This window comes from Amphibalanus amphitrite, unplaced genomic scaffold (assembly GCF_019059575.1).
Source record: "Amphibalanus amphitrite isolate SeventyFive unplaced genomic scaffold, NRLGWU_Aamphi_draft 001795F_arrow, whole genome shotgun sequence".
NCBI lineage: Eukaryota > Metazoa > Arthropoda > Thecostraca > Balanomorpha > Balanidae > Amphibalanus > Amphibalanus amphitrite.
This window is the reverse complement of record NW_024883288.1, coordinates 40,518-60,369: the sequence shown is the minus strand read 5'-3', so window position 1 is coordinate 60,369 and position 19,852 is coordinate 40,518. Positions and strand designations below refer to the sequence as shown.

Genomic DNA, 19,852 nt, shown 5'->3' with positions numbered 1-19,852 from the left:
GGCTCTCGGCGCCCCGCTCGACTGTGCCGTGACCCCGGCGTCTCCCAGACTGTGCTGCCGTGACCTGAGCAGTGAGCACTGAGCAGTATCCTGTTCCACCGCGCGGTGACCGCCCCCATTCGCCTGTCCCCGGCGTCGTCCCCGTCGCAGTTAACGAGCTGTCCGACTGCGCGCCATTGACTCTGACTCTCCCTGTCCCCAGGAGGCCTCGTCTCCGCCGCAGTTTTATAACGAGCTGTCCCACTGCGCGCCATTGACTCTGACTCGCCTGTCCCCAGGAGGCCTCGTCTCCGCCACAGTTCTGTAACGAGCTGTCCGACTGCGCGCCATTGACTCTGACTCTCCCTGTCCCCAGGAGGCCTCGTCTCCGCCGCAGTTCTATAACGAGCTGTCTGACTGCGCGCGACTGACTCTGACTCTGACTCCGACTCCCCCTGTTCCCAGGAGGCGTCGTCTCCGCCGCAGTTTTATAACGAGCTGTCCCACTGCGCGCCATTGACTCTGACTCGCCTGTCCCCAGGAGGCCTCGTCTCCGCCACAGTTCTGTAACGAGCTGTCCGACTGCGCGCCATTGACTCTGACTCTCCCTGTCCCCAGGAGGCCTCGTCTCCGCCGCAGTTCTATAACGAGCTGTCTGACTGCGCGCGACTGACTCTGACTCTGACTCTTGACTCCTCGTTCCCAGGAGGCCTCGTCTCCGCCGCAGTTTTATAACGAGCTGTCCGACTCCGCGCGTGACTCGGCCTTCATCGCCAAGCGGACCCGCTTCATCAGCGAGAGCTCGACGGGCTCCACAGACGCCAACGACTGTCTACGGTTCCAGGTGAGAGCGACAGGCCCTTGGCCAGCGACTGTCTGCGGTTCCAGGTGAGGACTGCCCGTTAGATGGCGCTGTAGGACGGCCTAACGGAGTCTGATCAGCCCCCAGCGCCGATCATGCCTGGTTTGGAGCTGCCACCTCTTGATTACGCAGTCAGTTGACCCATCAGTTTCGCTCATATGCCATGTCACCTGTAATTTATGTGGCCCTCGATCCGCGCTATCAGTTCTAATCTACGTGTCTTTACACCCCCAGCTGTTCCTAACTCGTTTCGTGCCTTCTGATCCAACCTGTCCACCAGTATCATCTGAATCTGATACTTTATCCTTTTCATCTGACCCCTCACCTGCCCGCCCGTTTTTTTCCCGGTCCTTCCTCATTCTGGCTTTCCCCTGTCCTCCTCCGCAGTCCTGTTCCTGCCCGCAGTGATCCTGTGTAACCTCTCCCCCGTCCCCGTCCCCTCCGATTCCCCAATATGACCTCCCATATCCCCCTCCGCCGCAGTCCTGCTCCTGTCCTGAGTGGTCCTGCCCCCGGCCGGCCGCCGGCTCCAGTCCCGGCAGCAGCGGGGACGGCTTCTGTTCGTCGCCCTCGCGGCCGGAGCGGCCGGCGCGCACGGTGCCCTCGCTGCACCCGAGCGGCCGCAGCCACCCGCTGCTGAGCCAGGGCGCCGGCAGCAGGGAGGCCGAGAGGGCCCTCTTCCAGGTACAGGGGAGGGTACAGACGGTACACCGTACAGGGTACACTACAGTGTACGGGCGCCGGCAGCAGGGAGGCCGAGAGGGCCCTCTTCCAGGTACAGGGGAGGGGTACAGACGGTACACCGTACAGGTCCGCCGGGGGAGGTAGGGCACAGCCGTCATCGGTTCGCCGGTGGGGATGGGAGGGTCAGGCACCGGGCCTCGGTAAGGAAGCTTTATCGTATGCTTTTAATTGTGCTACATTCCTGTTCGAAACCATTGCCAGTGCCTGTCACATTCGGTTCGAACAGATAAAAAAAAAAACTGAGCACCGACTAGTCTGTTTAGCACTGTGTTCTTCTGCCTGTATCGCCAGGAGGTGATCAGCAACAAGCAGCGTCCGTCCAACATCGAGGCCGAGGTGTGCCGCATCTCCACGGCGGAGGCGCCCTCCATCCTGGGACAGATCCACTTCGACCTGGCCAAGTATCACGAGGTGAGAGGACGGCCCGGCCACAGCGGCCACGTGTGTTACTGGTCGCCCTGTCTGGCTCGGGGGCAGTAGACAGACTGGGCGGAGAGTCAATGTATGTATTTATTTACCTTGGTCCATAGACCTTGGTCACCCAATTATTGGGAATCCTCTGGCGTGGTGGCAGCGTCACCATTGGTGTTTTGTATGCTATTTGGTTATCAAACCCAGCTGTATTACCATATACCATATGCGTTAATATAGAGTGTATATCGTAGGAAGTATCATTAGAATATATGACCTTCTCCTCGGAAAATGACCAAATGAATTAAAATGATTATTTATTGATGAATTGATATAAATCTATCATCGATCTATCGATCTATCAATTCATCAATAAATAATCATTTTCATTCATTTGGTCATTTTCCGAGGAGAAGGTCATATATTCTAATGATACTTCCTACAGTTATCATGCTCCTCGCAGCAGCTCTCAACGATATAGAGTGTATATCGTTAGGTTGGCCCCTTGGCTCTTTGCTACCTGTCTCCATCCCTTTCTATTTATCCAACTCTTTCCAACTCTCCTCTCTTCCTCTTTTTTCACCACATTTTCTTAGCCTCTGTTATCTTCACATTTTCTTTGCCTATATTACGGTTTTCTCCTTTCTCCGTCACCTTAAAATCCCCATCTGTTGGCCGCTCTGACCCCTCCCCCTCTCCTGGCGGACAGGTGGGCCGTTTCCTGGGTGAAGACAAGACGGCGGCGTACGACCGCTCTGACCCCCCCCCCCCCCTCTACTCCCCCCTCAGGTGGGCCGTTTCCTGGGCGAAGACAAGACGGCGGCGTACGACCGCTCTGACCCCCCCCCCCCTCTACTCCCCCCTCAGGTGGGCCGTTTCCTGGGCGAGGACAAGACGGCGGCGTACGACCGCTCTGACCCCCTTCCCCCTCTACTCCCCCCTCAGGTGGGTCGTTTCCTGGGCGAGGACAAGACGGCGGCGTACGATCGCTCTGCGGGCATGTTCCACCTGGAGCGGGCGGTCGACTGCGGCGTCCGCGAGGCCATCATCACCCTGGCCGACATCTGCCTGGGACGGCCGCACGACCTGCTCTCGGACGTACAGGTACGGGACGGGACGAACGGGGCGGGACGGACCGTACGGGTACGGACGCAGGGGACCTGCCCCCAGACGTACAGGTTAGGGTGGGTGGACTGTTATGGCGCGGGCGCAGGGGCGGACCAGGGCCCTGTGACGCCGAAGGAAAGGTGGGCGCTCAGGTATATAGGGAATAAAGCACAGCGTGGTTGGCCGTGACTGGTCTGATTTGTCAATTGCGCTTATTTTGCTGGGCTGTTTCTAGTTCTATGGTTCGCTAGTTAAAATAAAACTAATTGTTTTGATCTCTAAGCATATTCTATCAGTTCGCTTAGGTCCGTTTTGGTGTTTTCCATGTTTTGTCGTGGTGTGTGTTAAATGATGTACCACCACGTTGAAAGCCTGCTCCAGCTCCGCTCCCCTACCGGCAGACCTCCCCTGACCCCTGTTCCCCGGTGCCCCCAGCTGGAGGACAGCGCGGAGACTCGGCGGCGCGGCATCTCGCTGCTGGAGCGGGCCGCGCAGGCCGGCGACCGGGCCGCCATGGTGGATCTGGCGCGCAGCTACGAGCTGGGCACCTACCTGCCGGCCGGCGAGAAGGATATCGACTGGAACAGGGCCGTCCACTGGTGAGTGCGGAGAACAGGGGAGTAGTGTGGGAGACTGGAACAGGGCCGTCCACTGGTGAGTGTGGGACAGGGGAGTGGGCAGGGAGACTGGATCAGGACTGTACACTGGTGAGTGTGGGACAGGGGATTAGTGTGGGAGACTGGAACAGGGCCGATACTGGTGAGTGGGGAGATTGCAGGGGAGTGGGGAGGGAGAGTGAGACTGGAGCAGGGCCGTCCACTGGTGAGTGCGGAGATTGCAGGAAAGTGGGCAGGGAGACGGGAGCAGGGCCGTCCACTGGTGAGCGCCCTTCCACGGGTCAAGAGTGGTTCACGTATGGGCCAAAAAAGGGGACAGAGAAGTTATGGAGAGGGAGACTAGAATAGAGCCATATACTCGTGAGCGATGCAGACTGCGTGTGTTGCGTTTCCGTCTATTTGCTGGCTATTGCAATTTTTCTGACTGTGTCTATCTGTGTGTATCACAAGTACCATGTCTGTAGTTTCTGTATCTCCTATACGTATGTCTCTCTATCACAGGTTCGCTCTGGCAGCCCTGTGACTGATATACCTGTGCCTCTGCCTACCACAGGTACGCTCTGGCGGCTCTGTGACTGATATACCTGTCCCTCTGACTATCTCAGGTACGCTCTGGCGGCGGACACGGACGTGGACGAGAGCGCCGTGGCCGAGGACCCCACCTACCTGCTGATGGGCCGCTGCGCCGAGATGCTGAAGGCCGGCGGGCCGCGCCTCGAGCCCGACTACTCGCGCGCCGCCGAGGTGTTCAACAGCGCCGCCGAGAAGGCCTCGGCGGCCATGAAGGGGCGCGCCGCCAACCGCTACTTCATGGAGGCCGAGGAGTGCTGGGCGCTAGCCGAGGGAGAGGGCGAGGGAGAGGAATAGGGGAGAGAGGAGTGGGGAGTGCTGGGCACTAGCCGAGGGAGACGGCGAGGGAGAGGAATAGGGGAGAGAGGAGAGAGAGAAGTGGGGAGTGCTGGGCACTGGCCGAGGGGGAGGGAGAGGATTAGGGGAGAGAGCGGGAGGGTCGTCCTCAGGAGCGGTGGACGTCCGCCGTCCTCCTGCAGTGGTTCCTGCTCCTCGGTGTGTACAGACGTGTCGCTATGCCTCTGACGGGCCGCCGGGGTCCCAGCGGCCCGCCCCGCTCCCGCTGCCCCCGTGTGACGGTGTGTGTGGTGTGTGTTGATGTGTTCCACTGGGCTGTGTACATAGTCCGGGCGCTCGGCGGCGGCGGCGCGCCGTTGTAGTCGCGCCGCGCCGCCGCCTCGCCCTGCCGTGATATTGCTGTGTTCGACTGACCGCCGCCCCTCAGGTCAGACAGTCAGTGTAAAATGTACAAAAAAAGTTCAACGACCAGCCGGGCCGGGTCGCCGGCGTACGGTGTAGTGGTGGACGGCTGGACGGCCGGGGTCTGTCTGCGTGTGCGGGGACTGAGGTGTTATTGAGGCGGCTGTGTTGGTCAGAGACTGCTGTCTATGGTAGTATGTGGTGCCAGAGACTGACTACATATAGTGTCAGAGACTGCTGTCTATGGTGTGTCTGTGGTGTCAGAGACTGTATATGGTGATCAGAGAGTAGATATTACAATTATACGGTGTGAGGCCGGACGTGTCGGCACGAGCAGTGTCGCCCCGGTATATCGCTCTCCGTCTGTGTGTGTAACTGACTGCGGCCGGTCGCGCCGAGTGTGATAGAGGTGCAGGGCTCGAGTAGTTTCCGTCTGGGCTGTACGCTGTAGATATGGAGAACCGGACCATACGGTGCCCACCGCCGGCCCACAGCGGCCAACCGGGGGCACGTGGGTCCGACGCTTGGCGACTTACGCTCGGGGATTGGTGTTTTGCGTTTTTAATTATTTGTATCAGCTCGCAGCACGTTACTTATGCTAAAACGTTACGATATGGGCGCTACCTATAGTATGAGCAGGTCGCCGTCAGTACGCGAGTTACCCGCAGTGGCGCGTTTTACCTGTACAAAGTAACGACGACGAATGGCCCTGTGCGGCGGGCCGGACCCAGTGCATAGGCGACTAACCCAGTACATGCAGTAACCTCAGATCTACGTCGGCAGTGTTTTACGGTGTGCCGGGACGCCCGGCTCGTGTGGTGTCGGCGGTGTCAGTGCGACCCTGGTGTACCGGCGACTTACGCAGTCGCCCCGGGCTGTGTGTGTGAACTGTGTGTGAACTGTGTGCTCTCCATATGTGTGTACTGTGCCGGGTGCCGGGTGGGACGCCCCCGGGCCGCGGGGCGGGCCCCCGGCGCACAGTGGTCCGTGCTGCTCGGCGCACAGTGGTCGCCAGCGCCACGCGCGCTGAAAAATAAAGACATCTCAAGTGTAGCTGCTGTGTCTGTTGGGGTGGAGTCGTGGAGCGGGAGTCGTGATGTAGCCTGGAGTGGCCTCTGGTGTGTTCTCGGGTGAACGGGAAAACGAGAATAGCGACAAACACTCGCTAGATCGCGCGCCATCCAGATCCACGACGGCCGTGAGTATTGGTGTGGCCGGTTGGTCCCAAACACTATCGAGACGCCTCCGAACTCGTGTATTGACCACCCTGGTGTCAAGACGGACATCACGTAACCAGCGGCCACACGACAGTCCATACCCAGCGCCGATCTCGGAGCCGAGCTAGCACCGCGGTGCTAGCTCAGCTAGCACCGCCGAGATCCGGTGCACCGGATCTCGGGGCAGCAGTGCGGGTAGTTGACGGAATCATCGGATACCAGCGTACACCCCTCGGAAGGGATGAGCACACCGCACCTGAAATAGCACAGAAAACACTTAAATTGTTTTCAATGCTACCAACCGAATTAAGTAGCTACTTTTTTCTCAACGTCGGATGGCCTCACCAGTGCATAGCGCAGGAAACACTGCCTGCTGTCATAGGTACGACCGTTCAACTACATATTGGAAGGTGTCACCCGTTCGTACATACTCGGCATTGAGTAAATAGACAAAGGATTGAGTAAGTTCAATGAACAATATCTCCATACGAACTGAGCAGCTGTGGAACATCCCAGCGACTCACGAGGAAAAGCTGAGCTCCAGACCTCTGGAGGACTCTCTGCACTTGAAGACCTCACAGGCGGCCGGAGAGCGGTAGTAGTCCTGACCCGGCTTCAGGTAGATCCCGCCAGGTACGTCCACATCGTCCTCCGAGACATAGCACTCGCCCTCCCGGCCTGCGGAGGAGCCGTGGGGGGGGGGGGGGGGTCACCGTCGGTGGATGAATGCGACTAGACGGACTAGGCTAGTCCTATCGGAGCACTTTGGGACAGAGCGGGGACATTCGACACTCGACATGTCATTAGAAACCTTACCTCTAGTGTTCCTTGATTTGACCAAGGGTCAAAACAAGGTCAAAGGGAGGAAGGGGAGGGAGGGGACCTAACACCCCCTAACGGCTCGGGTGGAGTGGTTGGCGTAAATTGCACCTCGCCTCTAGGCACAGCTAGGTGGGGACGGAGCGTCCTACGTACCGGGATGGACGGTGGCCGGTCGAGTCCAGGCTGCTCCGTGGCAGAGCGGCACCCATGAGAGCAGCAGCCCCAGCAGCAGCAGCGGCAGGGGGCCGGTACAGCAGCGGTGGGCGGCCATTGGGGACCGGCAGGTATGGACCGACTGTACTGGAAGTGTATCGTATCGCCGTCCGAGCGGCACTGTCACCGCCGCCCTCCCAACTGACCGCTGACACTTGGAGCGGTGACAGTGACGGGCGGACCTATAATGACCTCATGACCTCAGCTCGCCGACACCTGCAGGGGGTGCCTCTTCTGGGGACTGGGGAGGGAGCGAATGTTGTGGAAATGGCACAGGGGGGCCTCGGAGGACCTTCAGTCGAGTTTTACGTCAACATTTCCCGATCATTCGACCTGTTAGTACGTCGTGATTTGTGGCGTCTATGGTTTTTTCAGGGAGCTGATCACGAGTAAATATCATGATATTTTTGATAACAGATGATGTCTTTAGGCCAGGTCGGGTCAGCTCAGGTCAGGTCAACCAGTAGCTGTCCTACCGGGCATTCGTAGTACGCATCAACCGCCTCTGACAGCTTCGTGGCATGTTACGAAGGCCCCAAAACTACTTAGTAAATGTTCAAATGGATGGTAAGCTCGAAATTTAGGGCAAATCTAGGGTCTAGGGTAACAGGTTCAACTCCAAAAACTATACTATAGAAACATGTAAAAATCGAAAAATTGAACCAATATCACCATAAGTCAATGACTTTGACCTGACTTTCACGTGACCTCGACACCTACTGTATGTACTGCATGGGACCAAGATCATTCCACATGTTTGAACGGTTACAACCACAAAAAAAAAACTAGAACGCTCGGATGACGCGAGCCGACGTAGGGGATAGGGTCAGGGGGGCGACACGGCTATTCGCGCAATGTATTCAGTTATGGGCCGCGCGGGGCCTCGCGATGACGCGGCTGGAGGCAACTGCTCAGCGCGCTAGGATACTTCTGGCGGGACCGGGCGCTGAACGGTGTGCAATGAATGGGTTATGGGCGGGCAGACAGAGATGAGGTATTGAATTTGAATTGACATCAGCAATCGGGTGGGGATGGAGGACGTTTCTAATGGAGCTTGGGATGGGGAAAGCCGAAAATGTCAGCTCAAAACTCCGACAGGGCCGGGTGCCGTACCATGTGTACTGTCAACTGTGTAGTATGTTTAGGCGGGCAGACAGAGATGAGTTATTGGATTTAAATTCACCTTACCATCGGTTTCTGGTGGGGTTTGAAGACGTTTTTAGTCAAGCTCGGGGTGTGGCAACCCACTGGCGGATCCAGGGGAAGGCATTTGGGGCAAATGTCTTCCCCCACAATTCCGGGGCAGCGCCCGAAATCGCTTTTCGAGAATAAAAGAAAACTTCACAACTTTTCTGAGGAAATGTTGGTTAATCACACTGCACAGCACAGCAGTGCGCAATGAATCAAAATCAGGGGCTTTTAAATTAATTCGGAGAAACCTTTTTGGGGTAAGCCCCCGCAGTGACCAAGACCGCTTCCTGGATCAGCCAGTTGTGAATAAGTCACGGTCGATACCGAGCTTCGGCGGGACCAGGCGCTGTATACGTTGTACCTACAATGAAGAGGCGGACAGACACCTAACGGCCCACATCCTACTGCTATACCCGTGCTTCTGTGGGTGAAGCACTGAAGCATCAGGGTCCACGGAATCCCACAGGACCTGCGAGTCGACGAGGTGGCCGCTTTGGCCGCCGGGTACTGCAGCTCCCTGGAGTTGCCTGGGACCGATGGTAAAATAACAGCTCCGGCGGTGCCCCTATGGGCCGTAGTAATTAGTGAATTCCCGTAATGTAGAGATCATATCCTCAATGATCTCCATTAGATTTTATATTCCTGAACAATTTGACAGACCAATTATGCTTGCCTACGTTCAGGCATTACTCTGATGCGGTAGGCAGACAACTGAACCAGTGACAACTGAACCAGGGACAACTGAACCAGTAAAACTGAACCAGGGACAACTGAACCAGTGACAACTGAGCCAGTGACAACTGAACCAGCGACAACTGAACCAGTGACAACTGAACCAGCGACAACTGAACCAGTGACAACTGAACCAGTGACAACTGAACCAGGGACAACTGAACCAGTGACAACTGAACCAGTGGACAACTGAACCAGTGGACAACTGAACCAGTGGACAACTGAACCAGTAGACAACTGAACCAGTGACAACTGAACCAGTGACAACTGAGTCAGTGACAACTGAACCAGTGACAACTGAAGCAGCGACAACTGAACCAGTGACAACTGAACCAGTATGACAACTGAACCAGTGACAACTGAACCAGTGACAACTGAACCAGTGACAACTGAACCAGTGACAACTGAACCAGTGACAACTGAACCAGTGTCCAGTGGACAACTGAACCAGCGGACAACTGAACCAGCGGACAACTGAGCCAGCGGACAACTGAACCAGTGGACAACCAATGTCGTACTGCGCTGTATAGGTATAAGGTAGCGGGTGGCTGGACGGACGGTCTGTGTCAATCTGCCGGTCTGCCAATTGATCTGTGTCCGATCTATTAGAGTGTCCGTCCGAGAGCCGTACGACGGCTGACAGGGCTGACAGCTAGCCTGGTGGTCGCGAACTGGTGTGGCAACCGTTACGCCCACCTGGGACGCCCGAATAGTTAGCAACGTATAAATGATATTCACTTTGATGGCCTAACTCGGGACAGACAGGGCACGCAACGTGGGCTTGGCAGAGTTCAGCCCGCCTGGGCCCAGAGGAATCTCCGGTATATAAATGGATTCACTGGCTCACTGCTCGGGCTTACATCGGGCTTACGCCAAACGTCGCACAACTAGGGCTAAACAACGGCTGTCCTGAGCTCGCCGAGAGGCCCAGAGGGCATACCTCCGGCAGAGCATGGGCTTTAGTCGGCGTTTTTTGTGTCATACGCCGACTTTAGTCTTTAGCCCAAGCGCTAGCCGACTAGTCCAAGCGCTAGCCGACTTTAGCCCGACTAAAAATCTCGGGCAAGCCGCACTTCAGCCTGCTTGGGCCCGGAGTAAAATTGCTTGCTGGTTACTGGTTAGTGGTTCAGTTGTCACTGGTTCAGTTGTCACTGGTTCAGTTGTCACTGGTTCAGTTGTCACTGGTTCAGTTGTCACTGGTTCAGTTGTCCACTGGTTCAGTTGTCACTGGTTCAGTTGTCACTGGTTCAGTTGTCACTGGTTCAGTTGTCACTGGTTCAGTTGTCACTGGTTCAGTTGTCTATTGGTTCAGTTGTCCACTGGTTCAGTTGTCCACTGGTTCAGTTGTCACTGGTTCAGTTGTCATACTGGTTCAGTTGTCACTGGTTCAGTTGTCACTGGTTCAGCTGTCACTGGTTCAGTTGTCACTGGTTCAGTTGTCACTGGCTCAGTTGTCTACTGGTTCAGTTGTCCACTGGTTCAGTTGTCCACTGGTTCCGTTGTCTACTGGTTCAGTTGTCACTGGTTCAGTTGTCCCTGGTTCAGTTGTCACTGGTTCAGTTGTCACTGGTTCAGTTGTCCCTGGTTCAGTTGTCCCTGGTTCAGTTGTCACTTGTTCAGTTGTCCCTGGTTCAGCTGTCACTGGTTCAGTTGTCCCTGGTTCAGTTGTCACTGGTTCAGTTGTCCTGGTTCAGTTGTCACTGGTTCAGTTGTCATGGAACCCTCTGATGCATATTTACGTCTGGACAACGAGTTGCGGGGAAAAGTGCTGATTGTGTTGCAGTTTTAGGAGCCGGTGATTAGGCTGGATTTTTGGGTTACTTTTTCGTTCCGATTCATGTATTTCATAGTGTTTGGCTTTTGAATATTTTAGTTCTTTCAGATAAATATTACTTGCCTTACAACTTTTGTAAAAACGTTTCATTTTTTTATAAGCCGACGTTCAGAGTCCTAAAAATACATCAGCACTACAATCATTGTAAACAAACAAATGGAGCACCACTTGGCTCTGTTCCAAGGCCATTTTTTAGTTTATCTGGTGGTTTTCTTGCTCTTGTACGTCGTTTTGTTGGATGTTTTGAATCCCTTAAGATTGACTTATATCATATTTAAGAAGCATGTTGACTGAAAACAATCTGAAGTATCCAGGAGGCTGACAGAGGTCCTGACTACTGAGTGATATCAATATCAAGTTGAACAAGTTATGAAATTTTGGTTGATAAACGCAAGTTGATCGGGCTCATATATCAGCAAGAAAAAGTAAAATTAAAAGAGCTTATTGTCCAAAAACAAGCTAAAATTTTGCAGACCTTGGAGCAATACTGAAGAGCATGCTGAGCAGGATCATGCCAGAAAATGTTGACTGACGAGCACATATTGATGTATTGGTATGAATATTGAATGATAACTTACAACAGCAAGATAAATTAGTGCTAACTATTAAGTAAAATCTAGAATGAATGGACTTGGGCAGTTTTACTATGCTTAGATGCTATGCAGATTGTAATGTCCATCAGATACTCAGTGTCTGGCAAATGAAACATGCGATCATTCCATTGCTACTGGAGGAGACAGCTTGGATCACTAAATCCACTTTATGTTGATTTTGATGTTAATCATCATCACTGTATTCCTTGAAAAAAGGATTGTAGTAAAATTGTAAATGTGACAATCCATGCAACGATGTGATCATATTATGTGTTCATAGTCATTCGTGATAGTCATTATTGGTCCAATATACAATGGCAAAGCTCTCAGTCTCAGCGTTTCTTCCTGTGGATGGCCAGCAGTGACTCAGAGCTTAGAAGTATTAGTTTTCTTCACAGGGCTGGGATAAAAAGTACTGAGGGTAATCTTCCACCAAGGAACTCTACTTTGACATGGTATGAGATGTAGGCACAAGTAGGTAGGTGCTCAGTTCCTATAGTCAGTAGTTGTGTATGTTTAGTCGGGCTAGCTTAGATCAGATTGTTAGTTTTTTAATTTGCCAAATGTCCATAAAAATGTGACCTGAGCAATGAGCATACCTGAACCTGACTAACCTGACAGCTGACCTAACCTCAATCATCACACATATTTGCAGCCTACCCAAGACCTGCATGGCAGTAGCACCCAGTTATAGGTAGGTACTCACCCTAACTCAATCTTACCTGCTAACCTTCAACTTGCCAAAAGTTAGCTCACATTGCCAAGCTGTGTCCAGGGAAACAGTCAACTGAGAACTGGCTCATTGGGTGGCTGGTGTGAGTCTGTGCATTTAAAGTGTTTCTTCTCTGAAGCTGCGCTGCACTGCTGTACGTCATGTTAGATGCTCAGAAAATGTGGGAAATGATTACTAAGCTACTTTAGTGCTTTGTTAAAGGGACTATCCCACCTTTAACATGGGGTTTGAGTTGAGATAGCCAAGTTTGCGGCGAGGTTCAGAAACCACTATCTATCTAGGTTGCAACCCCCGTGGCCTCTTGGTGTTGAAGAAATTCGTTCCCTTCATTTGAAAATGGGCCTTGTACAAGGCCCTATCTTCAACATGGAGCGACCGTTAGTGTGACGTCACCTCGTTTAGTCATTCTGATTTAAATGGGTTTGTTCGTTGAAAAATCGCTTAAAACTTGGTCTGAACTTTGTTGTGGTGCCTACAGAGTAAAAAGAATCAGCTTTATGACAGTTATGTGGCCTGGGGAAGGAGGTAATTTTGGGCTGTGACGTCACATATTTGAAAGTTTGTGTTTGGAATATGGGAAGCCTAAGATGTTTAATGAAAAATAAATGCCAGAACCGTGTTCCTGGTCATCCAATCTATAAAGTCGGGCACAATTTAACTGGTTTTAACAACATTTTAGAAGGTGGGATAGTCCCTTTAATGCTCGAGACATGAACAAGTACAGATCCTGCAGGGTACAGCTATGAGTTAGGTGCTAGGTGAGTATGTTATGTGAATGTGCTGTTCCCTGTTTGACCGTAAGTATACAAACAAGCACAGGGTCACAGTTATATTCAATCTCCACATAAACATACAACAAAAACGGCCATATAGCCTAACTCCGAACACACCACAGATAACTTAAGCCTTTGAAGGCACAAAAATGTTTTGATTAACAGGACAGGTTTACAATATATCCTCTGTCCTTGGGGGATCTTGCTGCCAAGTTGAGGTATGATGACTGAACTTCAGGATTGATCAACCTTTTCTTAGCCACTGCTTATATACGAGAAAGACCAAATGCTTGTTTGTTTTGATTTACAGGACATGTATACAATATATCCTCTGTCCTTGGGGGATCTTGCTGCTAAGTTGAGGTACGATGACTGAACTTCAGGATTGATCAACCTTTTCTTAGCCACTGCTTATAAACGAGAAAGACCAAATGCTTGTTTGTAAACTGCGTTGAAAATTTAATGATCCACCTTCAATTCTGACATGAAGGCACAAATGAAATAGTTCCCTCTCCTTTTGTAATACAAAAATCAAAATATTTAATAAATTTTAGTGGATAAACATTAAACAAGAGCAATTAGCATAGCTTTCCCTCAAGCCTCAAGTTAACTTCTGGCAATGTTGATGAATTACACTGACGCTTATTCGCTTCATATTTTGTAACAAACGCGCTAAAACTGCAATATAACAGCACTATATGCTTCTTGACAAAATGCAATAGTATTAAAAATTTAGCCCTGATGGCATTCATTCTTGGTGGAAACGTAATTACAAAATATTTTGTAGTAACTATTAAATTCCGGCCGAAAACAGTGCACGGTTTAAAAAAGAATCATTCCAATGACGGTCCATTCTTGCGGTCCTGAAATCGCCACTATTTCCGGCCTCTCCAACGCAACTCGTTGTCCAGACGTAAATATGCTACTCTGATGGTTATACGCCCAGTGCAACATGTGTTGTCTGTCAAACAACAATCGACGATGGGATCCCTTCTCATCATCTCTTAAACCATCGGTTGTCAATTCACCCACCCCTTTTCCCTAAAAATAGACGGTAAGATTCGGCCTGGGTCCTTACGACCCCTCTAGATTCGCCAGACGGGATCGAGTCGCCGTTATTGCACCCGTCTTAGTGTCTTTAGATACATAGACAGCTTCGACCACGGACGTCGGGAGGGGTGATCGTTCCACGAATGTACGCACCATCCAGGCCTAGGATGCATCGAGGTTTAAAAGAATGCAATCTGCAGATCAATCAACATAACAATGGTGGTATGCAACCACATTAAAATATCTCCCCGGCTCCCGCAACGTTCCAACGCCCCTCCGTTATGCATTCGCCTTATGTGTCCGGCGAGCCGGCTTGCCTCCAATGACGTCATCGGCCGGCCGGCGGCGTTCAAGGTCAAACGGCTGGTGTCCTTACCTGGAGTTCTATAGCCTTGGATAGGGTAATTTGGCCGTTTTTTTTTTTTTTTTTTAGAAAATGACATATCTCAAAATTGACAATACATTTCTACACTCTCATCGCTGGCAGGTGTCGCATTCATTTTACTTTGTCGTATAGTAAATTTAAAATGATAGGATAGAGTAACTATTTATGCTTAACCCGCGCCCCGTAGGGCTATCGGCGGACCCTACCACCCGTAGGGGGGAGGGGCGTTTCGCCCCCTCTAAAATCTCGGAATTTTACCGGCCGATTTTCAAAATTCAAACGGCGTTCGATAGCCCCACCCGGGAACTACCTTGTGACCAAATTTCATTGACCTAGATCAAACCGATGACGTGACAGGTCAGGTCAAAGGTCGGTTTTTCACCGTTCACAGGCATTGCAAGAAATGTGTTGTGAAATCGAGTAAATTGGTAGGTAAGTTATTGAAAACCATCCATAGTATATTGTTCGTCAAACACATACTTTGCTATCTGAGATCAATGATACCAGGTCAGGTCACAGAGGTCAGGTCACTGGGGGTCACAATATGAAAGTGTCGTGTGATACATGTTTTATGGTCTATTTTACATGACAAATGCAATTATGTGGGTCAGGCAGCCTTTGGGACCAGCTAAGGCTACGTTCTGGTGAGGGTTAGGTCAAGGTCAGGTCAAATTAGGTCAAATTTAAAAGTTAATATTTTTGCATAAATTGGGTATCGATTCGATGCAGCTTGTCACGGGGAGTCTAATGGTGGTCTTTGTTCTCCCTACGTGGTCTAGAATGGCCAAAAATTGAGTTTGAAAATTTTACGTCTTCATTTCCCAGCCAGCAATTCGTCCGGGATGCGGTTGGGGACGGTCGGGATAGGCTCCGGATGTCCCGACTTGTCCCTGCCGGGTTGGGTAGGCTTGGGTTGTCCCAATCGATACCGGACCTCGATGGCCGGCGGTAGGGGCGACTCGGGATTTCCGGACCGCATGCTTAACCCGCGCCCCACTGGGGTCTGCGTATAACACGCCCTACTGGGGGGGGGGGCTATTCATAGCCCCCCCCCTCCTAACTCCGAAACTACTGGGCCGATCGTCAAAATTCAAACGGCGTCTGATAGCCCCGGAAAAACTGTCGAGCGAAACCTAATTTCATTGACCTCGAGGTCACCGATGACGTCACAGGTCAGGTCAAAGTAAAAATTATTAGCATTTTGGCTTGTTCACGTTTTGGGCTCTGGCCGCCGTCTTACAGGTCCGATCAGGCTCATTTTTGGTTCACACACTCGTGAACAGATGTTCTAGATACCCTGAGGGTACCAAACTTGTACTTTGATTTTCAGGTCAAGGTCAGGTCATCACAGGTCACGAAAATATTATATCATGCCTCGGTCACGTGACACATGTTTTATGGTCCATTTAGGCCAAAGATTTCGGATTTGATGTCGTCTGTGTCATTCGAGGTCATTTTGAGTCAAATTTAGCTTAGGGTCAGGTCACTTTCAGGTCAAAACCCAGCCAGCAATTTTGCTCCGGGCCCAAGCAGGCTCAAGTGCGGATTGCCCGAGATTTTTAGTCGGGCTTAAGTCGGCTAGGGCTTGGGCTAAAGTCGGCGTATGACACAAAAACGCCGACTAAAGCCCATGCTCTGCCGGAGGTATGCCCGCTCTGCGAGCTCCGGACAGCCGTAGTTTAGCCCTAGTTGAGCGACGATTGGCGTTAGCCCGATTTAAGCCCGAGCAGTGAATCCATTTATATAATGGAGATTACTCTGGGCCCGAGCGGGCTGAACTCCGGCAAGCCCACTCTGTGTGCCCTGTCTATCCCGACTTAAGCCATAGAAGTGAATGGGGTTTATACATTGCAAACTGCTGTGGCTTTGCTCGGGTTCGGCTCGAGTGACGGCTCCTGTTTTCTCAAGCCTCGACTTGACTTCATCTTGCTTTTGCTTCACACAGGATCAAGTAGCAAGGAGCAGCCAATGCACTTGCAGCAGGTTCGGTGCGGTTTCAATGCATATTTAAAATTGTTACGGTCACTCATATGCTCTGTTAACCGGTCATCGAGGCTCGAGCATTGCAAAAGGAAAGTAGTGGTTGACTTTGATTGAATGTATATTTCAAACGACTACAGACACGTCAAATGAAACACAAATACATGAAACAGTGGACTGCAAACTGCAGCAGTAATATGGCATGAGTCATGAAAAAACGCCATCAAAACTATAAAACAATCACAAGGCCCGCTAGCCTCCCTCCCCGTTCATAATACTTGGTTAAACACTCAACCGAAAGCATAAAGCAAGGACGGCAAGTAATCGCTCATAAGACATAAAGCAATAAGCAAACAATCGTTTATAAGGAACTTCACTCTGGTGAATCAGGGCCTCGGCTAACATGTTAACTGGTGGGCCAAATGGCCCACCAGTGACCCGAAATGGCCCACCAGCCTCAAAGATTTGGCCCACCAGTAATTTTCCGAAAAATCTAAGTTTTCCCATTTTACATCACGACGTAGGTAACATTGTGATACAGACAGAGACAGAGGCCCTGGCTACTACATTGTTGCATTTATTAAAAGTAAGAACTTGATCGTCGTTGCCCGCCTAATACCATCACCATTCCCGGTTTCTTGAGACAGCCGTAGGTTAAACCTCGGTGGCACACTTCACCGGATTGGACCAATGGACGAGAAACAGACGGCGTCCGGTGATGTCCGGGGTCCGGGGATGTCCGTTCGTTTCCGTTGGACGTCCGTTTCTCATTCGTTAATATCCGTTCTTTGTCCGGTGGTGTCCGGTGTGCTCAACCGGACACCACCGGACATGGAACGGATATTAACGGATGACAAACGGACGTCCAACGGAAACAAACGGACATCACCGGACGCTGACAGTTCTCGTCCGTTTCTCGTCCGTTGGTCCAATCCGGTGAAGTGTGACCGAGGCTTTAAATTTTATGCAATAATCGTGAAAGACGTCTGCCTCTGTCAATTACAGATAGTGTCGGCGGCTTCCAGCCGATCGAGGTCTACGAGAGTTCTTGCAAGCTTTCCGATCGATCGAGTGGTTGCAGTCACATAAGCATCTGCCGCAGACCAGTCGGTTACAAGAAAAACTACGAATAAAGAACAGATCAGTTCAGACGGTCGGGGATATAAGCCTGCGAGCGATCTCAGACGGCTCGCCGATAGACACGATATAAGCCAGAGTCAAACTAGAGGTAGTGTCGGCAACTTCCAGCCGATTGAAGTCTGCAAGCGATATTATGCGTCTTCACGACCGGTATGATGCTTGCAGTCGCACATCTGACCAGTCGGACGAATTTCGAACCGTTCACAGTCAGCGTTCCAAAAATTTGTCATTTGGGCTGAAGATGACACTTAAGAATAAGAATGGATAATTTTCCACTCTCACATTTCGGGTGGCTAGAATTTTCCACTCAGACACCCAAGAGAAATCTGAAGTTTGGGACACTGATCACCAGAAGTGTACATAACTTAGTTTTTTTTAAAGAAAAGATTAGGGTTGCGCAGTGCGCTTGGGCTTTTGAGTCAATTCTTTTCCATGCGACACCAATAAGCTTAATGATCATTTTCAGAGATGTTGGGGTTGCTGCTTCAACCCCCTTTTGGGGTTCCTGCTACAACCCACTTTATATATAAAGTTGCACTCGTGCTGTTCACAATTCCTCCCGATCCACCCGACAACGCCCGATCCCGCCCGACCGCTTCCGAATCTCCGACCAGTCGACGAGCGATCCATTCAGGGCTCGCTGATTTTTAACATCCGACCGGCCGTAAGTTATCGTCCAAAGTTTTATAATCTGCGTCAATATTTTGTGCATACTTATGCGATTTTATGTGCACTGCCGGAGTATCACCACTGAGAGGGTTGTGGGTCCCTACTCTCTCCTCTCTCTGAAGAGTCGGGGGAGGGGGGTCCAGCCCCGTTTTTTTTTATATTTTTTAATGCCATCCTGACGTTCTTTGCAGAATAAAGTGGCCGAAATCTGGGGAGAAATCGAAAATGGGGGGGGGCTATGGCTACGAAGGTCAGTCCATGTCGCTGCCCAAGTGGCCCACCAGTCAAAATTCCTTAGCCGAGGCCCTGTGGTGAATGGGAGCTTTGGAGGCGTCTGGCTCCTCCACACACACACACATCTGCAGTAGGTGGTCGGCCAGCTTTCGGCGTAGTTTCCGTATATGTAGGTATACCTACTTAATTATAACCGAAGGTTTGTTGTCAATAGTTAAAACACTATTCTTTAGAATTGTGTTTTTCTATTGAAAAACAAATCTGAGTTCCCTGACAATTTGGCAAAATAAGCAGGCAGTTTCCGCTAAACCACTTGGCGAGGGCGACTGCGGCGTCCACCCGGTCCTGGTTTGTATAACTATTCTATTTTTTGGAACCATTTGCTCTAATGGTACGTACCTGAAAAAGAGATTAATTGGTTTAATTTACATTGCATGTTTGCTTGAAAAATAGCTTATTGATGCATTAATACTGCAAAAGCACTTTTCATTGATCCGTATAAAATGTTCATTTGATTTTAAATGCGGACAGAGAATGAGCGTGCTCGGTGATAAGTAGATAAATATTTGCGTTTTGTATTTCATTTTCCTGGGTCAGAAGTGCTGGTTTTTCACAAAGATATAAAGGCACGGAATGCAGCTTTTCTGAGCGAGGGTATAAGTCGCCAGGCTGAACAGCTATTCAGCTTCATGTTTGATGGCGTGAAACTCAGTCAAAATCATGACGTTTACATACGATCAAGCGCACCATTCAATACACTTACCTACCGTAAAACTCCATGCCAGTCCACTTGATAAGAGCAGTGAGCACTATCCCTTCTTCGCGCTGTCACACGCGCCCAAACATCAGCCACCAAATGCCCCAACACCGGTGTGTCGTTTCGTCGCACAGCGCGCAGACTGTCACAAACGCTGCACATGATTGGCGCAGAACTGCGCATGCGCGAACAGCCGAACAAGTGTGGCTAAGCTCCGGCTTTACTCCAGTTAGCCGAAGGACACAGCCAGCTTGATCAGCCCGCGCTCCGCCCAAGTTAAGCCTGTTTTGGATGCGCGGGCAGATGTCGGGCTGAGCTACTGCTATCCGCACGTGGGCATAGCTGCGGCATGCCCCAGCTCAGCCCTAGTAAAAAATACATTGGTTTTGATCAAAGTGGGCAAACCCAAGCTAAGCCCAAGCTGCCCGACGCTTGCCACAGTTCAGCCCAAGCGAATTGCTGGATGGGAAAAGGTCAAATTTTGAAGTTAAAATTTGTCAACAAAAAAGGTGTCTATTGGATGCAGTTTGAGCTCAGGAA

The 19,852-nt window shown here is 51.2% G+C and overlaps 2 protein-coding genes across 8 annotated transcripts in view; one reads left to right on the top strand and one right to left on the bottom strand.

Annotated features, from left to right (window-relative positions):
* Nucleotides 1-6,042, top strand: part of LOC122375207 (eukaryotic elongation factor 2 kinase-like) — a 41,791-nt gene extending 35,749 nt beyond the window's left edge. For all 4 annotated transcript variants that reach the window (XM_043354462.1, XM_043354461.1, XM_043354465.1 and 1 more), the window contains 5 exons: nucleotides 686-823; nucleotides 1,877-1,996; nucleotides 2,942-3,100; nucleotides 3,539-3,702; nucleotides 4,326-6,042. In XM_043354462.1, the coding sequence (XP_043210397.1) occupies nucleotides 686-823; nucleotides 1,877-1,996; nucleotides 2,942-3,100; nucleotides 3,539-3,702; nucleotides 4,326-4,587 (843 nt within the window). In that variant the 3' untranslated portion in view covers nucleotides 4,588-6,042. The remainder of the gene's footprint in view (nucleotides 1-685; nucleotides 824-1,876; nucleotides 1,997-2,941; nucleotides 3,101-3,538; nucleotides 3,703-4,325) is intronic.
* Nucleotides 6,043-6,229: 187 nt separating this feature from the next.
* Nucleotides 6,230-19,411, bottom strand: LOC122375206 (venom toxin OcyC11-like). 4 transcript variants are annotated; one of them, XM_043354459.1, is made up of 4 exons: nucleotides 19,319-19,329; nucleotides 7,182-7,328; nucleotides 6,731-6,884; nucleotides 6,230-6,462 (listed from the first exon to the last, which is right to left on the bottom strand). In XM_043354459.1, the coding sequence occupies exons 2-4, from the start codon at nucleotides 7,297-7,299 to the stop codon at nucleotides 6,354-6,356; spliced, it is 381 nt and encodes a 126-aa protein (XP_043210394.1). In that variant the 5' UTR covers nucleotides 7,300-7,328; nucleotides 19,319-19,329; the 3' UTR covers nucleotides 6,230-6,353. The 4 variants fall into 4 exon arrangements, 3 of the variants coding, with proteins under 3 accessions (XP_043210394.1, XP_043210395.1, XP_043210393.1); XR_006255359.1 differs by lacking the exon at nucleotides 7,182-7,328 and having other exon boundaries at nucleotides 19,319-19,411; XM_043354460.1 differs by lacking the exon at nucleotides 7,182-7,328 and having other exon boundaries at nucleotides 19,323-19,406.
* Between the last annotated feature and the right edge of the window lie 441 nt (nucleotides 19,412-19,852).